We start from the raw sequence: 23,248 nt of genomic DNA, 5'->3' as shown, positions 1-23,248 counted from the left end.
TCTTGGCAACATAAGAGAAATGCTTTGACACTGTTGCCTTCTGTAATGTTTTAATTTGTATAACAGGTACAAAAATGGGCTATTCAGCTGTGAAAAGATAAATAGAAGATATTGGTTGAACTTTAATTCTATTTTTATATCTGCACAAACCTAATGTTGTCTGGAATGAAGATGTAGCAGATTTCTTGTTTCTTGTTGAATCATGTTTGTGGTCTTTTTAAGATTGGGAGGCTTACTTAATTCTGAAGACACTGATAAAAGTAAATAAAGATAAAAATACTGTGAGATAATATGCAGGCATTTTTCAAATAGAACATTCTGTATTATCTCTCTAACTATTGGGAATATATGTACATTTTTAATATATATCTTCAGATATAAAATGTCATGAAGATGGAAAACACATTATGTTTTATAAGTAGGTCTGATGTGAAATGATAAACTATAAAATGGTCCAGAATATTGTCGTTCTTCTGTTAATTTAGCTCTCTTAATTAGAAGAGATTGAATCACGGGGAAAAAATAATAACTCTGCAGTAAACTGAAAGAAAAAAAACATACTGTTTTTTACATTTTCCTTTAACAGCTCCATTAGTGAAGATAAAACAGGCTTTAACCAAACTGAAACAAGAAACCATTCAGATGGACATACGAATTGGCGTGGTGGAACACACATTACTTCAATCAAAGTTGAAAGAAAAATCAAATATGACAAGAGACATGCATGCTACTATAATTCCAGATTCTTCCATTGTTGGTACTTATTAATTTTTTAAATAAATGCTATGTTAATAAAATTTTGTACATAATATATTTTTGCATTTATGTGTGTCATGCTGCAAATCTATTGCTGTGTATATAAACAAAAAGATCTATGTTTTACAGTCAAGACCTGCGTGTGTGTTTTTGTATGTATTTGTGTTTGGATATGTGGAGACAAAATACATTAACAAGTAAATAGGATATTAAAAATTTTGGATTGCATTGCATTGAAATGAAAAACTATTCAAAAGCAAAATCCTATAGAAAAATAAATTGTTGCAAAACATCTAACTGTAAAGAGCAGCAAGATTGCCTTTCTTTTTCTTAGATGATGAGCCATCACAACTTTATGGATTATATCAGGCTCTGTCTCATCAAATTGTTCTTTGCTGTTTTTGAGGTAGGAAATAGTAGAAAACTAATTTTGCTCAAGAAAAAGTTAGGTTACATCAAGAAAAAGTTAGGTTACCTAGTCTATGTCTCTACTGGACTCTAATGGAATCTTAACTAAAATATATACTAGATGTTTAAGTCAGAGCTTGATTGCTTTCTTGAAGATGTTTCATTGCCAAACTAGATAGCATTATTATTGCTAGTAGGGTGTAGATTTTGCTCTTTTTTTATATGCTAGTGGCTTGTCCTGTCAGTATTGATGGGAGTAGTCTTGATGGTCACTTGGTGTCCTTAATATGTATCTGTAGATCTTGGTGCAAGTTCCATCATAATAGACAAGATATTTTGTTTTGTATTTTGTTTTGTTTTGTTAAAATTGCTAGTCCTATGAGAGGGAAAACCCATCTGGCTAGATCAGTGATGTCAAATCTGTGGCCTGTGGGCTTGATGTGTCATGCACTGGCCATGCCCACCTCCATTTTAGCAAAGAGGAAAGTTCCGATACATCACGTGACGACGATGTGTCGCCGCGTGTTTGACACCCCTGGGCTAGATGATACGGTAGAGGAGGGTTGGAAGAAAAAACAGGAGGGAGCATATGGAATCCCAAGTTGTGTCATAAATGGAGAATGATTGGTGATTGTTTTTTGTGCCACCTAGTGACTCAAAGGGAAAAGAAATTGAAGAATCCACCAATGAGTGCCTTGAAGCTGTCCTTCATTAACTATATAAGGACATGATCTGTGATCTGAGTAACTGATGCCCTGTAAATCAGCTACAGTGGCAGTAAAAATGACATAAACATACTTTTCTGTTGACTCAAACTTGGGGGAAATTTCTATTTACATAACCATAAGGAAGTACATCTCATAAGCAATAATTAAAAGACTCCGTTATTGCTATCACCTCCCCACACCCATTTTTCTTATTTAGATGTACTTCTTCAATGCCAGAGAACATTTGTATATTATTTACTTTTTCCATTGGCTAATTTAAAACTTCCTTTAGTCACAAAAGTTTTGTAAGAATAGATAAGTAGTCATTCTGGGAGTTGAAGAGTGCTATCATTCTGCAATTTTTGGTTTGTTTCTTATTGACTTCTCCAAACCAGCTATCTGGTCTCAACAAAGTATTTTTTCCCCGAGACTCAAAAGTTTAGTAGGATGCAGGTCTCTAAGAACAGATCTTGAAACATGGATATAAAATAAAAGAAAGAAATTAGAGTGGAAGTAGGACAGCTGCAGGAAGAGAAAGTTTTGGTATTTTTCATCAGTGGATAAGAAAAATATAAAAGGATGGTGGCTGGAAAAACGAGTGCGAAACAGATTGCACAATGTATTTTAAGAGAAAAATAATAGAGAGGTGAACAGAGCTCAACAAGGAGACTCCAGCAGAGAAATTGCATTTAATTTTTTTTAAAAAAAAATAATTTAGAATGAAACTGAAATTTGAGAATACAGTACTTCAAGAAGTATTTTAGAAATTTGTCCTGTAGGGATAATGATGTTAAACTAAAGAGTGGAATTGAAGTGTACATGCGAATGAGTATCCAAGGAAAAAGGAAAATCATAAAATGCTGTGGGAATGTTGAAAAATAGTAAGGAAGCAGGTATAGATTATATAATTGTATATGCAATTCTTTCAGCACATGTATGAAAATTGTAAGTGCGATAATTTGAAGAATGCTTTTATTTTCCCTATATAGATGGAAAAGAAGCAAGAAAACTAATGGAGCATTAGCTTATTAATTGTCCTCAAGATTGTTTTGCAGAATTATGATTAAAGAAGGGGGGCTAAGAAATGATTGTGAGCAAAAATGTTAGTAATGCTGTGTAGTTTAAGTACAGAATATGCAATACAGGTTTTTTTCCTTGAACAAATAATTTTAAAATATATGAAAAGCTTATTATACATGTAATAAATTTTGTATGAGAAATTGTGTGATTAAAATAAACTTCAATTATGTAATGTTTTGCCTGAATATGGAGTTGGGGTTGCTTGCTGAAGCAATTAGAATGGTATGTAATGGAAGTGAAGCATGTGCAATAGTTCATTCCTGAACAAAGAGTTTGATGGGATACTGTATATCCCTGATTGTTAAACGGTGGTATATAGAAAATGTGTTAGAGGAAAGCTGCTGATGAGTTAGGCGTATGATTGATTGAGAATGTAAATGAATGTGAAGTCTTTGTAGGAGGACAATACCAAATTATTGCAGCGAGTGTTAGGCAGATTATATGATGCAGCATGGTGTATAGATATGAAAATTAATCTATTGAAAAAGATTAAAACAGCTACAGGGAGTTCTCTACTTATAATTGTAATGGAGTCTTCCTAACATGATCAATATACAGTGATCCCCCGATTATCGCGAGGGTTCCATTCCAAGACCCCTCGCGATAATCGATTTCTCGCGATGTAGCGGTGCGGAAGTAAAAACACCATCTGCGCATGCGCGCCCCTTTTTCCATGGCCGCGCATGCGCAGATGGTGTTTTTACTTCCGCACCTGGGAAGACCCAGCAGCTGAGGAGCCGCCTGCCTGCCCGCTTGTCCGCCGCTTGTCCGCCGCTCTGGGAGTTGAAGACCCAGGGAAGGTTCCTTCGGCGGCCCCCAGCTGATCTGCTCGGCAGCGCAGTAGCAGCGAGGAGCCGAAGATAGGGTTTCCCCGTTGCCCACGCAAAGGGGAAACCCCATCTTCGGCTCCTCGCTGCTACTGCGCTGCCGAGCAGATCAGCTGGTGGGCGGCCGAAGGAACCTTCCCTGGGTGCCACCCGCCGCTCGAGAGCAAGAGGGGGAGAGATAGAGAAAGAGAGAGAAGGAAAGAAAGAGATGAGAGAGGGAGGAAGAGAGTGTGAGAGAGGAAGAAGCAAGATAGAGAAAGAGAGAGAGAAAGAAAGATGAGAAAGGAAGGGAGTGACGTCATCGGGTGGAAAAATCGCGATATAGCGTTTCGCAAAGCTCGAGATCGCGAAACTTGGAGGATCACTGTAATGCACTTGTTAAATGAATGCTGGCCACCGTGTTCATTAAGCAAATGCTGCTATTGTTAAGCAAACCAGTGGTTTGATATGGGGTAGTTGTGCCAAAGCCCAGAAGTAAATGGCAGTTTTCAGCAAAATCAGAAGTAAAATGAGATCACATGACTATGGGACACTGAATGCTGAAAGTTTGGTCATGCAACTTTTGGCGGGGGGCATCAGAATTTCAAATCCAGATTGTCCCCCAGTATGTCTGACCTAACTTTGAATATTGCTAAGCAACCAGTTGTAAACCGAAGATTGCCTGTATGTGTAACTGTTGGGAATTGCCTTTACTTCCCATTCTTGTTAATTGTTCATAAACAACTCAAAACCTAATTGAGGAAATGGCATCAATTATAACAAGTTATAAGTAGTAGATGAAAAATTAGAGCAAGCAAGTGAATGATTGTTCTTTGGTATGTTTACTGAAGATGGGGGAAATGGGTGAACAATGCTAGTAAAAAGATAGGTTTTCTGGGAGGGGCAGTAGTAGTGGGGAATTAGTGTGTCTAAAAAGAAACATTTCTGTCTATGAGTGCACACTTTTACCCATTTTGTTATATGAAATTAAGAATTGGGAAAATCTGCAGAAACAAAGCTGAATGCAGAAGAATGATGAAGGTTGAGAAATGGTAAATTCATTTCTCAATAAATACTAGAGTTTCTTCTACAGAAACTATGAAAGAGATCTTGTGTGCAATACTAAGGTGTGCCCAGAAGGAATATCAATCATGTTTAATCATTAAACTGAAATAATTTTGCTTGCTTGTTGGGCTTTCCCCATGACTCATTCTGCTGTCTCGACTGTACACCATGGGACTTTCCAGGAAAAGTGAGTATCGACACTGGCGGTTATACTTCCTACTTTATTTTAAATCTTCTTGGATAGATGATATCCTGATCCTTGAAACATTTATCTGCTCCATAGTCAGTGCAGCAAGCATATAGTTTATGCTGGGCATGAAAGATGATGTTTTCTTTCTATGAACTAACCTTTGCTTCAGTGCCTTAATAAAACTCACTCTCACTGACTTCCTGGAGTTTAAGGGATTCTAATAATTCATCAGCAGTAACTTGGGCTGAATTCAAATGATCACTTCCTATTGTATATTAAAAAGGTTTATTGCATACAACTAACTTTTCATAATAAGAAATGGGATCAATACAAAGCCAGTTCTTTATTTTAAGACAACTATAGATAACTGCAGGTTTTTGCCTCTTTCTTTCCTTCCATTCTTAATTGTTCAACGTGGATTGAAAGCTTGGTCATGGAATTGTACAACTAATCCCAGATGTTCTATCAAACACAGTGGTGTTTAGTCTTAAACCTAGGCAAGCATTAACAGCCTACTTCTTGGACAAGATTTTGAAAACTATTAAGGATCTTAAACTGTCAGTGGACTAATTTATATTGTTAATACACTCCAAGACCAGGGAAGTCTTAATACCACTCTACTACGCCCTGGTCCGACCACACCTGGAGTACTGTATTCAGTTCTGGTCACCACACTTCAAAGGAGACATTGAAACTCTGGAGAAGGTGCAAAAAAAGAGCAACCAAGATGATTAAGGGATTGTAAACCAAGACTTAGGAAGAGAGACTGAGGGAACTGGGCATGGATATCCTAGAGAAAAGGAGGGCCAGAGCGGACATGATAGCAGTCTACAAGTATACGAGGGGATGTCACAGAGAGGAGGGGATCACTTTATTCTTCAGGGCACCAGAGGGCCGGATGAGGAACAACGGCTGGAAGCTGACCAAGGAGAGATTCAACATGGAGATAAGGAGGAACTTTCTGACGGTCAGAGCGATCAACCAATGGAACAACCTACCAGCGGACGTTGTGAACTCCAACACTCTGGACATTTTTAAGAGAAGATTGAACTGCCACTTGACTGGTGTACTATAGGGTTCCTGCTTGGGCAGGGGGTTGAACTCGATGGCCTTCATGGTCCCTTTCAACTCTAACAAACAAACAAACAATAAAATAAATAATCACAAGATAGGGTAATTCTTTTCTCTTTCAGCATGCCTTATGATACTTCACACTGGAACCAGGACAACCTAAATCTTGCAGTGCGTGCTTAGTTTTCCCTTATTACTCATATTAACATTTCTTTGATTTAACCATAATACCTGTTAGGTAATTGAATTAATTTCAGCATTTAAAAAAAAAAAAATCTACCTAATTAATTCCTCTCCCTTGTTCACTCAGATAGTGAACTTGTTTACTCAGAATTTCTATTGTTATACAGGACTAATATTGGTTAACTTCACAACTGGTTTGTATTTTTCTGCTAAAAAGATTGTTTCTAATAATAAAAACATTTGGAATAATTTGTGATTAAATTTTTTTATTATATTATGAGGATAGGGCAGTGATGGCAAACCTTTTTTTTCCTCGGGGGCTGAAAGAGCATGCATGCGTGTGCGCTTTGGCACATGCACAAGTGCCCACACCCATAATTCAATGTCTGGGGAAGGTGAAAACAGCCTTTCCCCACCCCTCCAAGAGAACCTCTGGAAGCCGGAAATGGCCTGTTTCCCAACTTCTGGTGGGCCCAGTAGGCTTGTGTTTCGCCCTCCCCAGGATCCAAAGGCATCCCTGGAGTCGGCACAGGGTAAAAACAGCACCCCCATTCCCTTGGAGGCTTTTGGGAAGCCAAAAATGTCCTCACAGAGCCTCTGTGCAAGCCAAAAATCAACTGGCAGGCACACACATGCACGTTGGAGCTGAACTAAGACAACGGCTCGCATGCCAGCAGATATGGCTCTACGTGCCACCTGTGGCACCCGTGCCATATATTCGCCATCACTGGGATAGGGGCTTTCAGGACATGGAGCTCCAATTCCAGAGCTCTATTTGATTACATATGTTACGAATTGAGGCAAGAAGAAATACAGAATTACAACATGATCCGCAAAATATACATAACTGTTTCAAAAAAAGATAGGACAGAGAAAGAAGCACGCCCCTAAATGACTTCTAAAGCTAAGACAACCCTATCATCTCCCATATTTGTTACATGACATTCTCATTTGCAGGTCTGTCCAAAATATTAAGTGAATTATCTAGCTGTAAAAAAATGTGCACCTCTGTTGTAAGTGAATATAACCACCTCTCTTCCTAATAGGTAAGCAGTATTACTCATACTTCAGGATGAATAATTTTGAATCTTTGGAATAGGGTTGGATAACTGCATTCCTCCCAATTCAGATGCAAGTTCCATTATGCTTAATGTGATCTATCGTCATGCAAGTTGATACAGAATTGTAATGATGTCTCAGCAGTCACATTGTCCAAGAGAAAAATATCATTGGCATGTAAGAATGGCTTGTGCATTTTAAAGTCCTTTTGTTGCAGTTGCATCTCTGTTACCTGTATAATCTATAGCTAGCAATTTTGACTCCATCCTGCATGGTATTTATGGTTTATAACTACAGTATATGCCTATATAAGCAAAACACTATGAATAAGAGTATAGTGCATTCACATTTCATAAATTTGATGGGTGTTTTTCATAGGCTAAAGGCAACTGAGCTTTACCATATTGTAATGTATGCTATTATTTAGCATCTGTTATAACTAAGGAAGAGAACATAAGTATCTCTGTATAGTAAGAATAGTAAAATCCAGTATTGGAATGAACTTTTGATGCCATCTGGCTCTAATAGACACTCATATTTCTGCCATTTTTATTGGAGCCAAAAAATACTTATAGGCTAAATGAAATTATGCCTAATAACCTAGGAATTTTTCATAAGCAAGGAATTCTTGGAAACGTTCCTGTGGCATGTGGTTTTTGTAACCATTTAGCAAAATTTCAATTGTGTATATTTTACTCTTAGAATATTTGGTATTCAAATAAATTTTTAATACAAAGTACATTTTTTTAAGAATAAAAGGTCTAGAATTTAAACACTAAAAGACAGCTATGATACAGAAGTGACAGTCTTCAACATACAAATTTGTTTTATAGAATTTGTAGATGCAAATTCTTGTAATTTCCACGGTATTATCTGTTATCAAGCTTTTTCCTCAATAAAGATGGAAAGTATTGACATTGGATTTTTAGGTGTCTGTCAAATTGCATATATGTCACATGTTTTTGCTGAATTTGAAAATTAAGGGAGACTAGGATAGATCTATTACGGGCTTATTTTGGCCTCATCAGCTAGCCATACCCTCACTGGGACTTGAACCTGCAACCTTTACCTTGTAAGGCAGAGAATTAACCTCTAGGCTACAGTATCCAATTCTTTCAGCTCTGTACCAGGGAAGGGTTACATTTTGTGTCGAATCACCCTGGTATATTGAAGGAACATCACAGCTCCTTTTTTGCCTCTCTGCCCAACCAATATATATACAGTGATCCCTCGATTTTCGCGGGTTCAAACTTTGCGAAACGGCTATACTGTACCACGGTTTTTCAAAAAATATTAATTAAAAAATACTCCGCGTTTTTTTTTCTATACCACGGTTTTTCCCACCCGATGACGTCATATGTCATCACCAAGAGTCACTTCTCTCTCTCTTTCTCTTTCTTTCCTGTCATTCTCTGCTTCAATCATTTTTTCATTTCTCTTTTTTTCTCCCTTTTTCTATAATTTTTCTCTCTCTCTCTACCTCCCACTCTCCCCCCTCTTGCTCTCTCTCTCTTTCTCCCTCTCTCTCTCCCTCTCTGTGAGAACGCCTGCCCCCACCTCTCCTGCAGCCCCCTCGCTGATAGCTGGGATGAAAGCGCTCTCAGCTAAGGGATTGTGAGAGGGGCGGGCATTCTCAAAGCGCTCAGAGCGGCTACCAGCCGAATGAGGAGGATGAGAAGCCGTAGCCGCCAGCGCTGCTGCAGGAGGACCTGTGTCCCAAGAAAGCCGGTGAGAGGGGTGGATTGGGCGGGCGGTAGCGGCGAGGGGGCCGGAGGCGCTGGGGGGTCAGGGGCAGCCGACATTCAAAGCAATCTTTGCTGGCCTCCGCACTTTCGTTGCTCCCTGCCCTAATTTCAAGCCCGGCTCCTTGCGCTGCCTTGAAAAAGGGTGCGTGGGGGTAGTTTTTGGCTGTCCATAGCCAAAAATGGTGTTTTTACTTCCACACCGCTACTTCGCGGAAAATCGACTTTCGCGGGAGGTCTTGGAACATAACCCCCGCGAAAATCAAGGGAACACTGTATATTGCATTGTATATATATATATATACAATGCAATTTGACAGTCCTAAAAATCCAATCTCAATACTTTCCCACTTTATTGAGGAAAAAGCTATATATATATATATATAAATAAAATCATGAGATTTTTAGCAAGTATTACATGGAGATGATAGACATATTTTCCCTTGTTATCCAATATAACAAGAATAATACTAAAACGCTTTGGTCTTTTTCTGATCCAAAAAGAAATTATTATTTTTAAAACCACCTACAGCCAGACCAAAACAATATAAATATGATGAAATAATTAAATCTCCAAATTAGAAGCTGGAAAGAAGAAAAAGAAATATAGAAACTATTCATGTACTTCCTCTCAAAAACACACCCAGTTATTTTAATATCTGTTGAACGACGGAATCAGTTTATTTTGAACAATAGGTTAAAAATAGTGTTCTCCTAGACAAGAGTGACTTTTTCAGAGAAACTCTTTGATTGCTAATTACCGTATATACTCGAGTATAAGCCGACCCGAGTATAAGCCGAGGCACCAATTTTTGCCACAAAAACTGGAAAAACGTATTGACCCGAGTATAAGCCGAGCTTAGAAAATGCAGTGGCTACTGGTAACTTATAAAAATGGAAAACAATAAAATTACATTAATTGAGACATGTTTTAGAATATTTATTTTAAATAAAACCAGTAAACTAGCTCTGTAAATTTAAAAGAGGGTAAACAAATTAACAATATTAACAATAAATTAAAAAGTAAAAAAAGTAGCTCGATCAGCAACAAAGCTAAAACCTAAGAGTTAAAATCCTTCAAAACTGGATTCCTTCTCATCATTAATTGGATTTACATTATTGTTCTGTTTTTATATATGCTGTGAGCCACCCTGAGTCCTTGGAGAGGGATGGCATACAAATCCAATTAAATAAATAAACAAACAAACAAACAAACAAATAAATAAGTGTATCCAAAGAAGAGCTTCAGCATTAGCTGCTGTGAGGTTATCAGCATAGAAAACCAAATAGATAGATAGATAGATAGATAGATAGATAGATAGATAGATAGATAGATAGATAGATAGATAGATAGATAGATATAGATAGAAAGATAGATAGACAGACAGACAGACAGATAGAAAAATAGATAGATAGATAGAAATAGATACAGATAGATAGATAGATAGATAGATAGATAGATAGATAGATAGATATAAAGAAAAATAGATAGATAGAAAAATAGATAGAAAGATAGAAAAATAGATAGATAGATAGATAGATAGATAGAAATAGATACAGATATATATATAGATAGATAGATAGATAGATAGATAGATAGATAGATAGATAGATAGATAGACAGACAGATAGACAGATATAGATAGAAAGATAGATAGACAGACAGACAGATAGAAAAATAGATAGACAGATAGATAGAAAAATAGATAGATAGAAAGATAGACAGATAGAAAAAGAATTCCTGTCTAGCTCTGCCTCATAACACATTATTAGATCCTATCCAAGCAAGGACAGCAACTACCACAAAATACCATTTTTTAAACAGTTTAAATCCTTTCAAAGGAGGGGGAGGAGAATCTGACAGCAGGGGGCCTTTTTAATCCAACTGAGAGCAAGGAATAGTTACTGTAAACCTGTTGACAAATACACACAGGGAGTAAAAAAAAAAGCCTCTGGGTTTCAGCAAGAGGTAGCTGGCTTTTTTCACGGTGGGGGGGGGCATGCACACACACACACACACACACACACACACACAACCTCACCGGCTTCCCATTTTTTCCCCTCTCGGTTGGAGCAAATGGCTGCCTCCTTTGCTTGAGCCAGGGAGAGGAACTACCGCGTGCGAGAGGGGACAAAAGCTGGTGCCTCCTCGCTCTGGCTCAAGCAATGGCGCCCTTGTGTGGTGACTTTGTCAATGACCCGAGTATAAGCCGAGGTTGTGTTTTTCAGCCCATTTTTTGGGCTGAAAAACTCGGCTTATACTCGAGTATATACGGTAATTAAAACTAAACAGGGGTTTAGTTTGGACTAATTTGATCCTCAGTTAACCCAGTATATTTATCCATCCAATTTTGAACTCATGGACAGAGAAGAATAAGGTAGCACATAAAATGGTAGGAAAAGAAATCCAATCATTAATTTGGAACACAAATTTACCATGTACATTCATTTCCCTTATCTACCCATCACTTTTCTTCTGGAGGGTTTCAGTAGAATCAAGGCTATCAAGTGAGAAAGCATTTTTGCAGTGAATTCCTATTATTTTAAAGCTAATGGAATGAGAGGGAAAAGGTGTCAGTGATGATTTTGGATGTGGGGATACCTAGGGAAAATAAACAAGCTATATTTATTTATTCATTTATTCATTTATTCATTTATTTGAAATGAATAAAAGTTGAAAAGTGTTCGGAAACTTCAGATCGTGCAGAATGCAGCTGCGTGAGCTATCATGGGCTTTCCTAAATACGCCCATGTCACAACAACACTCCGCAGTCTGCATTGGTTGCCGATCAGTTTCTGGTCACAATTCAAAGTGTTGGTTATGACCTATAAAGCCCTTCATGGCACTGGACCAGAATATCTCCGGGACCGCCCTCTGCCGTACGAATCCCAGTGACCAGTTAGGTCCCACAGAGTTGGCCTTCTCTGGGTCCCGTCAACTAAACAATGTTGTTTGGCGGGACCCAGGGGAAGAGCCTTCTCTGTGGCGGCCCCGACCCTTTGGAACCAACTCCCCCCAGATATAAGAGTTGCCCCCACCCTCCTTGCCTTTCGTAAGCTCCTTAAAATCCCCCTCTGTCGTCAGGCATGGGGGAATTGAGACTTTCCCTCCCCCTAGGCTTATAAAATTTATGCATGGTATGCTTGCTAGTATGTATGATTGGTTTCTAAATTGGGGTTTAAAATTAACTTAAATATTAGATTTGTTTACATTGTATTATTATTGCTGTGAGCCGCCCCGAGTCTGCGGAGTGGGGCGGCATACAAATCTGATTAATAAATAAATAAATAATAAATATTTACTCATTTATTTATTCATTTATTTATTTATTCATTTATTTATTCATTTATTTAATTGGATTTGTATGCCGCCCCTCTCCGAGAGAGAGAACAAACAAGATGGGCAAGAATGAGATGGCCAGGAGAATAGTTAACGGGCAAGAAATGCCATTTATTTTTATTTTTATTTTAAAAGGTTTAGGATTCAAATCTAGTATTTATTTTCAACTTTAAAAAATGCAGTGCCCCCCCCTTTTTGGGGGCAGTTTATAGGGGTTGTTTCAGTTATAAAAAGAATTCTAATTTAATCTGCCATCTTTATAATGGGTCAGTATTCCAAATAAATTATTCTGGGATAAGCAATATTGCTGAAACGACTAGTCACCATGACCAACTTAAGTCGTATTAATTTTAATGAGATGATAAATGTTACAATCAACACGTTTTGAAGTGCAGAATAGAAATTAAATTTGTTTTTTTTTAAATAAAGGTCATATATTACTATAACATCTGAATAAATAAAATGTATAATGCATCATTTTTATGAAATGGTGTTACAGTAATACATCATTTTTCAGGTCTTAAAGTACTTCTGTCATCATATTGTTACGGTGATATTATGTAGCTGTATAGATTTGTAGCCGTACTGAATTAATTCTTAGCTGCTTCCTGGCTAAGGAATCTTTATATACAGTGATACCTCTACCTAAGAACTTAATTCGTTCCGTGACCAGGTTCTTTAGTACAAGCAATTTTTCCCATAGGAATCAATGTAAAAGCAAATAATGCGTGCAAACCCATTAGGAAAGAAATAAAAGCTCGGAATTTGGGGAGGAGGAGGAGGAAGAAGAGGAGGAGGAGGACAGTCACTGCCGAAGGAAGAAGATGAGGTAAGGGTCCCCTTTTGCCTTTCCACGCCGCAACCTCGCGCCGGGTGTGTGGGAGGCAGCCACAGGAAGTGGTTTATTCCCTCTTCAAGCACCCAGAGAAAGGAAAATGCTTTGTTCGCTCTGGACTGCCAAAGCCTCCTTAAGCGCCACCGAAAGGCTCCTCTGGCAGCCCAGAAAAGCCCAAGATGGCCGGGATTAAAGGGGGAATGGCAGGAAACTGGCTGGGCCTTCGTGCCGCTCTCAAATTTCCTGGGAAATTTTTCAGGACTCGAGTTCTTAAGTAGAAAATTGTTCTTAAGTAGAGGCAAAAAAAATCTTGAACACCTGGTTCTTATCTAGAAAAGTTCTTAAGTAGAGGTGTTCTTAAGTAGAGGTACCACTGTATTCTCAAAACATAATCACAGTCTTTCCTAAGTAGAAGAAGGAGTGAGATTCATGAAGAGAGCAAGTTAAGAACTCCATTGTTCCTAGTAAGATTTGCTATTCATTCCAACTTACAGAATCAGATAGGCAGTGGTAGGTTGCTGCCATTTTGGACCACTTTGCCCATACCGGTGGTGGAAATTTGCCCCCGCTCGCCAAACCAGTAGCGATGGCTGTCTGGCCACACCCCTGAGCTGGTCCTCCAGTCACCAGTCCTTGAAAGCGGCTTGCAAAGAACCCTCCATGAGCACTTCCAACGATGCGAATCGGTAGGGAAGAGAAGTAGAACTCACCCCTGCAGATAGGTGAATGGGCGGTTTTATAAAAACCGTGACAGATTGGGAACCAGTAAGAACTCTACAATGGTGGCAAGTGATACTGCATGTGTATAGGACTTCATCATTCATATTCCACAACTTGCAAAATCAGTTCAGATGCCATGATGCAAACATAATCGTGACAGGTGTGTCCTGTTTTGACATAGCTGTTGAGAATATTTAGTTGTTCAAAACTGACTTTAAAAAAATAATGCTGTACGTTCAATTTGGAGTGGTTTCTATATCTGTTACAAACCTGTACATTCAAAAACCTTTGTACAGACTACTGAATACGGGTTTTCAGAGCCAGATCTCAATTTATGTAAATTACAGCAATTAAACTGTTTTCTCAAATCTCTATTTCATTGCTTTAATTAGGTTTTTTTTTTTTTTAAAGAATCCAGTGTGTAAGATTATTCCTGAAAATTTTCAGGTCTGCTTCATCCAGTTGCCAAGTGAAGAAACTGCCTTAATAATAGGTGATGACAGTAAATTTCTGCCATTATTAAAAGTTTTTCTTCTTAAATGTTTACAGCTTTATCCTGTTTTTTCCTTTACATCGGATGATAATTTTTATTCAAAATCTTATTCATGTTCTCATGTAGATTTGGTTTCATATCTCTTTTTTGTAACATCTGGAAGCATACTGTTCTGCAAAAGACAAACATAGATTGTATAATTGATTCAAACTCACACCACAGTTCTTGGTGCAGTTCCTCCACAATATCTCTGAATGCTATTAAAGTTATTTACAGTATCTTATGCCTCCAATATAGTGCAATCTTGTCACTCTGGAGGTGTCTAACTTCTTTGAAACAATTAATAAGCAATTTCTTAACAATTTATAAAAGTGGCTATCAAGGGAAATATGAACTTAGAATCCTTTAAAAGGCTTATTATTATTATTATTATTATTATTATTAATAATAATAATAATTAGATTTGTATACCGCCCCTCTCTGCAGACTCGGGGCGGCTCACAGCAGTGATAAAACAATATAAAATAGCAAATCTAATATTAAAGTCTAAAATAACCATTTTACATTAAAAGCCTAAAAACCCCATTATATAAAAAGCATACCCACAAACATATCATACATAAAACTACATAGGCAAGGGGAGATGTCTCAGTTATTTTGCAGTTGGAGAGGGGCGGCATACAAATCCAAATAATAATAAATTATGGCAAATTACCTCGTGTCCCAGTTTCTCCCACCCTCCTGAAAATACTATCTTGTGGGTCTCTTTGCAAGGAGTACCTGGAAAGAGAACAGCTTGGCCAATTGCACATCCCGTCTTTATCCAGAAACGGTTACAGGAGCCAATCATTTACCGGTTCCCTATTTGTGGTTGCAAAGATGGATTCTACTTTTTGAATAGCCATATTCAACCCACCAATGAAGACTTTGGGGCCTTAACTAGAGAACCGCTAGTGGAGACTACTATTTGCATCTGCAGCTCAACTTCATCTGTATAGCAAAAAAATATTGTATTGGCAGTTCTGTGTTAGCAAAAACTTCAGAAGAAAAGGATTTAGGGGTAGTGATTTCTGACAGTCTCAAAATGGGTGAACAGTGCAGTCAGGCGGTAGGGAAAGCAAGTAGGATGCTTGGCTGCATAGCTAGAGGTATAACAAGCAGGAAGAGGGAGATTATGATCCCGCTATATAGAGTGCTGGTGAGACCACATTTGGGATACTGCGTTCAGTTCTGGAGACCTCACCTACAAAAAGATATTGACAAAATTGAACGGGTCCAAAGACCAATGGTTGAAGGTCTTAAGCATAAAACGTATCAGGAAATATTTAATGAACTCAATCTGTATAGTCTGGAGGACAGAAGGAAAAGGGGGGACATGATCGAAACATTTAAATATGTTAAAGGGTTAAATAAGGTCCAGGAGGGAAGTGTTTTTAATAGGAAAGTGAATACAAGAACAAGGGGACACAATCTGAAGTTAGTTGGGGGAAAGATCAAAAGCAACATGAGAAAATATTATTTTACTGAAAGAGTAGTAGATCCTTGGAACAAACTTCCAGCAGATATGGTAGATAAATCCACAGTAACTGAATTTAAACATGCCTGGGATAAACATATATCCATCCTAAGATAAAATACAGAAAATAGTATAAGGGCAGACTAGATGGATCATGAGGTCCTTTTCTGCCGTCAGTCTTCTATGTTTCTATATATATAGAAAAACTTGTTAGCATTTTCTGTTCAAAAGAGCAATAGCGCTTAGACTTATATACTGCTTCATATTTATTTACTTACTTACTTACTTACTTACTTACTTACCTACCTACCTACCTACCTACCTACCTACCTACCTACCTACTTACTTACTTACTTATTGGATTTATATGCCGCCCCTCTCTGAGGACTCGGTGGCTCACAACATATAAAAAGAAAACAATACAATGTAGTAGCCTAAATTCAATTAATTTAAAACTAAATATACTAATCTATAATCCCCAATTTTATTAAAAACCAGTCATACAACCGTACATGACATTCATCAGCCAGTGGGCTAGCATCTAATCGCCCCAAGCCTGGCGACACAGTTGAGTCTTAAGACTCTTGCGGAAGGTGAGAAGGGGGGCAGTACGAATCTCCAGGGGAACTTTATTCCAGAGGGTTGGAGCCCCCACAGAGAAGGCTCTTCCCCTAGGCCCCACCAAACGACATTGTCTAGTTGATGGGACTTGGAGAAGGTTGATTCTGTGGGACCTAACTGGTTGCTGGGAGTCATGCGGCAGAAGGCGGTCTCGTAAGTAATCTGGCCTAATGCCATGTAGGGCTTTATAAGTCATTACCAACACTTTGAATTGCATCTGGAAACAATTGGCAGCCAATGCAGTCCTCAGAATGCTAGTGAGACATGGGCGTGCTGAGGGAGGCCCATGATCGCTCGTGTGGCTGCATTTTGCACAATTTGTACCCTGTTTCCCCGAAAATAAGACGTACCCCGAAAGTAAGGCATGTCAGAAGTTTTGCAGAATTTGCTAATATAAGGCACCCCCCGAAAATAAGGCGTAGTTAAGTTTACATACGGTACAGTGGAAAAACACGGTACCATTCAAAGCTGTTCATAGCAGTACCATAATAATGTGGCATCCCCTGCTGGCCCCTTCCATTGCTTTGTACAGTCCAGTACAGGAGACACAGTCTGCTGCTGTCTCACCACCATTACAGTCTCACTACAGTGCATAGACTGTAGTTCCTCTGGTGGCGGGAAGCTGCAATAGTGGGAGTATACTGTTGTACCATATAAGTGCTGTCGTTTGTGTGTGTGTGGGTGCCATACTGACAGGTACCATACCGTAATCAGTGTACCATACGGTACACTTTCTTTGGGGGTGTCAGCTTTTCTGCCTGTGAATTTGTCTTATTTGAGAAATATAAGCCCCCCCCCCCCCCGAAAATAAGACGTAGCACAACTTTTGGAGCAAAAATTAATATGACAGTGTCTTATTTTCGGGGAAACACGGTAGTTTTCGAACGATCTTCCAACGTAGTCCCATGTAGAGAGCATTGCAGTAATCGAATCTCGGGGTGATAAGGATGTGAGTGGCAGTGAATAGAGACTCCCTGTCCAAATAGGACCACAACTATGCACCAGGTGAACCTGGGCACACACACACACACCCATTAAAAATAATGTTTTACAGGCCATTCTTACATAGACATCATATTGTCCCCAACAATCTGGCTCCTCGTTTACTGACCTTGGATGGAGGAAAGGCTGAGTCAACCTTGAGCCAGTCAGAATTGAATTCTAGGCAGGAGGCAGAGTCAGCCTGCTTTGCTGCACTCTAACCACTGTGCCTCCACAGTTCCCAAAGCCGCATTAACATTTTCTGGCTTCATTCATAGAGGAGGAAATGTCTCTTTTGGTTATAAATGGTCAGATGGCCATTGTATACGATCAATTCTAGGAGAGAAAAATGATTCATACAATTAGTGAAGTGGTTGTAATACCTTCTGTTATTATTCTGGAGAGTGAAAAACAGTAGCTTATTCACATAAAATAAATTGACTAATGAAGCCAATCCTTCAAATTATACTCCGATGTTTTATCTGAGGTAAATTGCAACCCAATAAAAACTTAATGGAGTTTATTTAGCAGTTCCTATAGTTGAGTACTATTTCCCTGTATTAATGTAAGCCAATGTTATATATTGTTAACAGTTGTGAGCAAAACTTTATAATCTAATTATAAAATATTTCAATATTCACTAAGCATTCCATTTCCTCCCAATATAAGTGCTGATCTGTTTGTTCTGTGGTAAATTCTTCTTCTCTGTGATTCATCTGGAACAGAAAATGTATGCAGCATTCCAGATATCAAATTTAGACACAAACCCTTTCTTTCTTTCTTTCTTTCTTTCTTTCTTTCTTTCTTTCTTTCTTTCTTTCTTTCTCTTTCTTTCTTTCTTTCTTTCTCTTTCCTTTCATTTCCTTCCTTTCCTCTCCTCTCTCTCTCTCTCCCCCTCCCTCCCTCTATCCCTCCCTCCCTCCCTCCTTTCCTTCCTTCCTTCCCTCCTTCCACTGTCAATCCCTTCTCTTTTATCTGTCCTCTTTCGCCTTGATCTGATCTTCAACAGTTGGGAATTACCAGATTTCCTTGATGCAGGGCAATTTTTAAAGTTATATTTATATGCTACAATGCTGGCAAATTAGCTTCTATTCCTGAACTAATTCTCAGACTTTTATTTTAAAAGGTGTACAACTGGTGCCTACAGACAAAGTGGTTTAAATAAGATATGTACTAGTTTCCTATAGCTGGAGGACCATACATTAAAAAAAAATCCTCCAGAGGTGGCAGGGTTATAGTCATTGAGGCAATGTTTTGGGAAGGTTGGAAGGGTTAATGGATAAAATGAATGCCTTAAGCCTTGCACATTTAAATGACCCATTCAATGCTATTTGTGCAAATGCAGCTACTAGATTTGGAAGTGACTTGGTTAAGCACATATTATGATCACAGCCAATCTAATTGCTTTAATATACTAGTTTGCTATTCATTTCAAATTTGTACATTTCAGGACCTATAAAACATCTCAGTTCTTTAGTCTCTTTGTTTCATATTTGAAATAATCAGTGAATCTATGATTATATGTGATTTTGTATTGCTTTCAGGCTTTTGACATCTTCAGAGGCTTAACATAGCAGAATTGCACTCAAAAAGGTCTGTCTCTTTCATTGTTGTGCTTAGCCTCTTTTAAAATACACTTGAACCATGACCCCAATCTACCCTGGGGGGGGGGAATGTAATTTATGTGGTAAATAGAGGCAACATTAAAATAAAATCATTTCAAATTATTTTCATTCCAAATGCTCATGTCCGAAGACAAGACCTCAAACTATAAGCATAGTAACATTTAAAAAAAAATGTTTTTGGTCACACTTTGGTAATGAAATGTTTTACAAGGCCAAATAATGTTGGCCAAGGTGGTAAAAGAAAGCATAAATAAATAAATTTGGAATGGTTGGGAAATGCGGGGGAATCCAAAACATTCATCAAAAGCATCTCCATGCCACAATATTTGGCTAAATTGTGGTCAGGCAGCTGAAAGGAAATGAAAAGTTTCACTCTGAGATCTGAAGATACACTTCATATAGCACATGATTTGCTGATTAAACTACAATGGCTACATTAATACACCATGTTAAGTTATAATCGCTAGTTCAGGGGTGCGTTCCACTTTGCCACCAGTTTGCATGGCAAAATTGTGTATGCATATGCTTCACTCCCACGCATCCCCTTGCATGATTTTGTTTTTGTGTGATTTTATTTTCGCACATGCTCAGTGTCAGGATTTAGCCCAAAATACAGCTGAAGAGTTGATCAGCTGTTCTTCGTTCAAAGAAATAAAGGTTAGTACTAACCCAAGGGTGCGTGGCAGGGCTCTTTTTCAAGCAGCAGAAGAGGAAAAACCATCCAAACACAGAGAAATTTGGCAAAAATTCCCCAAAACAGATTCCGGTGCTCATAGACCAGCACCTCCTGATTTGGATCTGTGATGCCATCATTGTGTCACCAGCAGGCCACTAACGGTTCAGGTGACTAATGGTTCAGGTGATCTGGTCCAAACCCAAAGGAACCCCCCCCCCCGTGCTAGTTAGAACTTTACTGCTTAACTGCTAGTTGTTGTTGTTGTTGTTGTTATTATTATTATTATTATTATTATTTATTGGATTTGTATGCCGCCCCTCTCCGCAGACTCGGGGCGGCTAACAACAATGATAAAAAACAACATGTAACAATCCAATTTAATAAAACAACTAAAAACCCTTATTATAAAAACCAAACATACACACAAACATACCATACATAACTTGTAATGGCCTAGGGGAAGGAATATCCTAACTCCCCCATGCCTGGCAACAAAGGTGGGTCTTGAGTAATTTGCAAAAGACAAGGAGGGTGGGGGCCATTCTAATCTCTGGGGGGAGTTGATTCCAGAGGGCCGGGGCCGCCACAGAGAAGGCTCTTCCCCTGGGGCCCGCCAAACGACATTGTTTGGTTGACGGGACCCGGAGAAGGCCAACTCTGTGGGACCTTATCAGCCGCTGGGATTTGTGCAGTAGAAGGCGGTTCCGGATGTATTCTGGCCCAATGCCATGTAGAGCTTTAAAGGTCATTACCAACACTTTGAATTGTGACCGGAAACCGATCGGCAGCCAGTGTATCTTGCATAGTTAAATGCGAGATACATTGCAGCATCGTGAATCCAACATAATTCGATTGAGACTGCTTTCACGGTTTTTTTAAGAATATCCACAATGATATCTTCAGGCTTCAGACTTCAAATATTCTCCTGTGCTTTATATGATTATCTTGATAACATCTTCATCGGGCTGTGGCTTGAAATCTTTTCAAATACTAGATTCCCCATTGTCTTTGACTATTTCTGTGGCCCTATGATAACTTTAAATTCCCAAGCAGGTTCTGTCAATGCTTAACAAAACTAAAGAGAAGATCTTAAAATCAGAAGCATAAAAATCCAGGCAGAATGTAACTTAGTTCTCCAATACCAGATTCATTTAAATACAGCACAGTCTTAATCTGTTGATTGGCAGAATGATTCTCTTCCTCCTTCATACAGCAAGCTGATGTGGATACATTAAATCAGAAGGGAACTGTATGCATAGCAGCATTGATACTTTGGGAATGAGAAATAGCCCAATTAAAGTGCTTGCGAAATCTGGTACTGGCTCCAATCTCCATCCTTTTTAGTGATGTGGGAACTAGAAATCACTCTGGTTGGGACTTGGCAGAACTAATGTCCGTTTAGCTATCTAATTTGCAAGTCCCCTAAAGAGCATAGTGCATAATATATCTGCAGACCATTTGCTGAAATCTGAGGACTGTTTTAACAGCACTTAAATCTAGTAGAATAGAATATGTAAAGAATGAATGAAATTAATATATATATTATCAATACAAAACTGGCATATTTCTTCCTGAGAAATAAGGGGACTGGTGTAGCACAATTAAAACAATGTAATGATATTAATAGCTTCTTCTGCAAGAAAGTGATTCAAGATCAGGAACACATGCTTAAGCATTCAACATTCTTTCCAACCTTTTACTACCAGAGGCCATAGAAGGGGTCTGCTTTGTTCTGTGTAACAAAATCACATATTTCATCCTTCTTTGTGTTTCTACTACCTTTTCATGTTGCACGGGTATGTTTGAGTGATTGTACACAGTAGGAAGTGAGCTATATGGGGTCCTCACCTCATGTTCTGTGACCATGGAGGTATTACCAGCATCTTGGGCAATTTTCCAGCTGCCATTCGCCACAGGAAAAATGTTCTTAATTTTTTTCCCTATAGCAGCCAGCTGGATTCAGCCCATTTTCAAACCTAAACTTTTCTTGGTCAATTTCTTATTTATTTATTTATTTTATTTTATTTATTTATTTAGTCCAATACATAATACACATTGAAGAGAATAGATATGTAGTAATATAACTAAATAAATGAATAGAAGAAAAGATATAAAAGTATAGGTGAACAAATTTGAAAGGAAGAAAAGATAAATGAGATAAGGAGAGACAATTGGACAGGGGACGGAAGGCACACTCGTGCACTTATGCACGCCCCTTCTTCCCCTGTAGTGATTTGGTTTCTGTTCTGTTCAGTCTTTGGAAGTTCCTACTGAGAGGCAGTCCAAAGTCCCCTTACATAATTTGTTTCCCACAGACTTGGTCTTTTGGGGAGGAGGGGGAAGTAACCTGGAATGATTGTTAAGAAGCCATGTAGGTAAAGTATTCCAACACTATTGCTTTGTGAAAGACTAATTTAGCCATTGAAAATTAATTATGGAAATAAAGTAGGGTTTTTCCTTCCCTCTCAAACTGCTGTACATAAATTTGTGGGGGAATCAGAAATAAAGCTCACAAGCTGTTGAGATAGCTAGCTACCATAGGACACACATGAAATTTCTCATCAATTCTAGAAAGCAAGAATTTATTTGTCATTTTTCCTCTAGCAGCAGGTTTAATAAGAGAATGTCCATTAGAGCAGACATTTAAAAATCCAGTTATTCTGTACCCCCAACCAGACGTGTAGCTCCCAGTTCCGACCAGTTCTATGGCATTGATAGTAACTTGGTGGCCTGGGTCACTGGAACTGGTATCGACCCAGGCCTGCCATGCCCCCAAACCAGCTACTCAGTCCCACCATCTTGTTTTTTGCTTCTGCGCATGCGCAGAAGCTCTTTTTTTTTAGGTCGAGCGAATCGGCAGCGAGGTAAACCAGAACCTAGTCCTGCCCCCAACAATAGTGATTTCAGAAGAAGCAAATTTTCACTTACTGTAAGAAGTAAGTTGACTTCCACGGAGATGAGTCAGATATGCTACCAAAGTGAAGAGCAGAAAAATATGACTTAAATCCAAAACAAACAGAAAGCTATATGAGCAGTTCAGACAGATTGATTTATTGGTTGGTTGGTTGGTTGGTTGGTTGGTTGGTTGGTTGGTTGGTTGATTATGTACCAACAAGCCATTTTCAACTCCTAGTGACCACATAGATAGATTTTCTCCATGGTGATCTATCCCTAAGAAGGCATTTCAAGTCTCCCATCCCCCGAGTCCATTCACTTTGCTGTTGGTCATCTCTTCTTGTTTTTTCTTCCAACTTTCCCAGCATTAAGATTTTTTACAGAGATTTGACTCTTCACATATGATGTCCAAAGTAAGATAATTTTGGCCTGGGGCGGGAACAATTAATTAAAGTTCAGACAGACTGCTTCCTAATTCA

At 38.6% G+C, this 23,248-nt stretch overlaps 1 protein-coding gene and 1 long non-coding RNA gene across 5 annotated transcripts in view; one reads left to right on the top strand and one right to left on the bottom strand.

Annotated features, from left to right (window-relative positions):
- The window catches only part of IFT57 (intraflagellar transport 57), a 38,856-nt gene extending 35,733 nt beyond the window's left edge, over positions 1 to 3,123 (top strand). For 2 of the 4 annotated variants that reach the window (XR_011558965.1, XR_011558966.1), the window contains exons 11-12: positions 587 to 1,299; positions 1,425 to 3,123. Coding sequence is in view for 2 of the 4 variants with exons in the window: in XM_070750106.1 (XP_070606207.1) it covers positions 587 to 757; positions 2,861 to 2,895 (206 nt within the window). In the remaining 2 variants the exon portion in view is untranslated. The remainder of the gene's footprint in view (positions 1 to 586; positions 1,300 to 1,424) is intronic. The other 2 variants (XM_070750106.1, XM_070750104.1) reach the window with 1 other exon arrangement.
- On the bottom strand, positions 37 to 22,881 carry LOC139166495 (uncharacterized). The gene is made up of 5 exons (XR_011558968.1): positions 22,803 to 22,881; positions 17,704 to 17,909; positions 13,735 to 14,627; positions 6,011 to 6,142; positions 37 to 251 (listed from the first exon to the last, which is right to left on the bottom strand). It is a non-coding gene; the product is annotated as an uncharacterized lncRNA (long non-coding RNA).
- Positions 22,882 to 23,248: the final 367 nt, after the last annotated feature.

This window comes from Erythrolamprus reginae, chromosome 4 (genome assembly GCF_031021105.1).
Source record: "Erythrolamprus reginae isolate rEryReg1 chromosome 4, rEryReg1.hap1, whole genome shotgun sequence".
NCBI classification, from domain to species: domain Eukaryota; kingdom Metazoa; phylum Chordata; class Lepidosauria; order Squamata; family Dipsadidae; genus Erythrolamprus; species Erythrolamprus reginae.
This window is presented reverse-complemented; position numbering and strand designations above follow the sequence as displayed.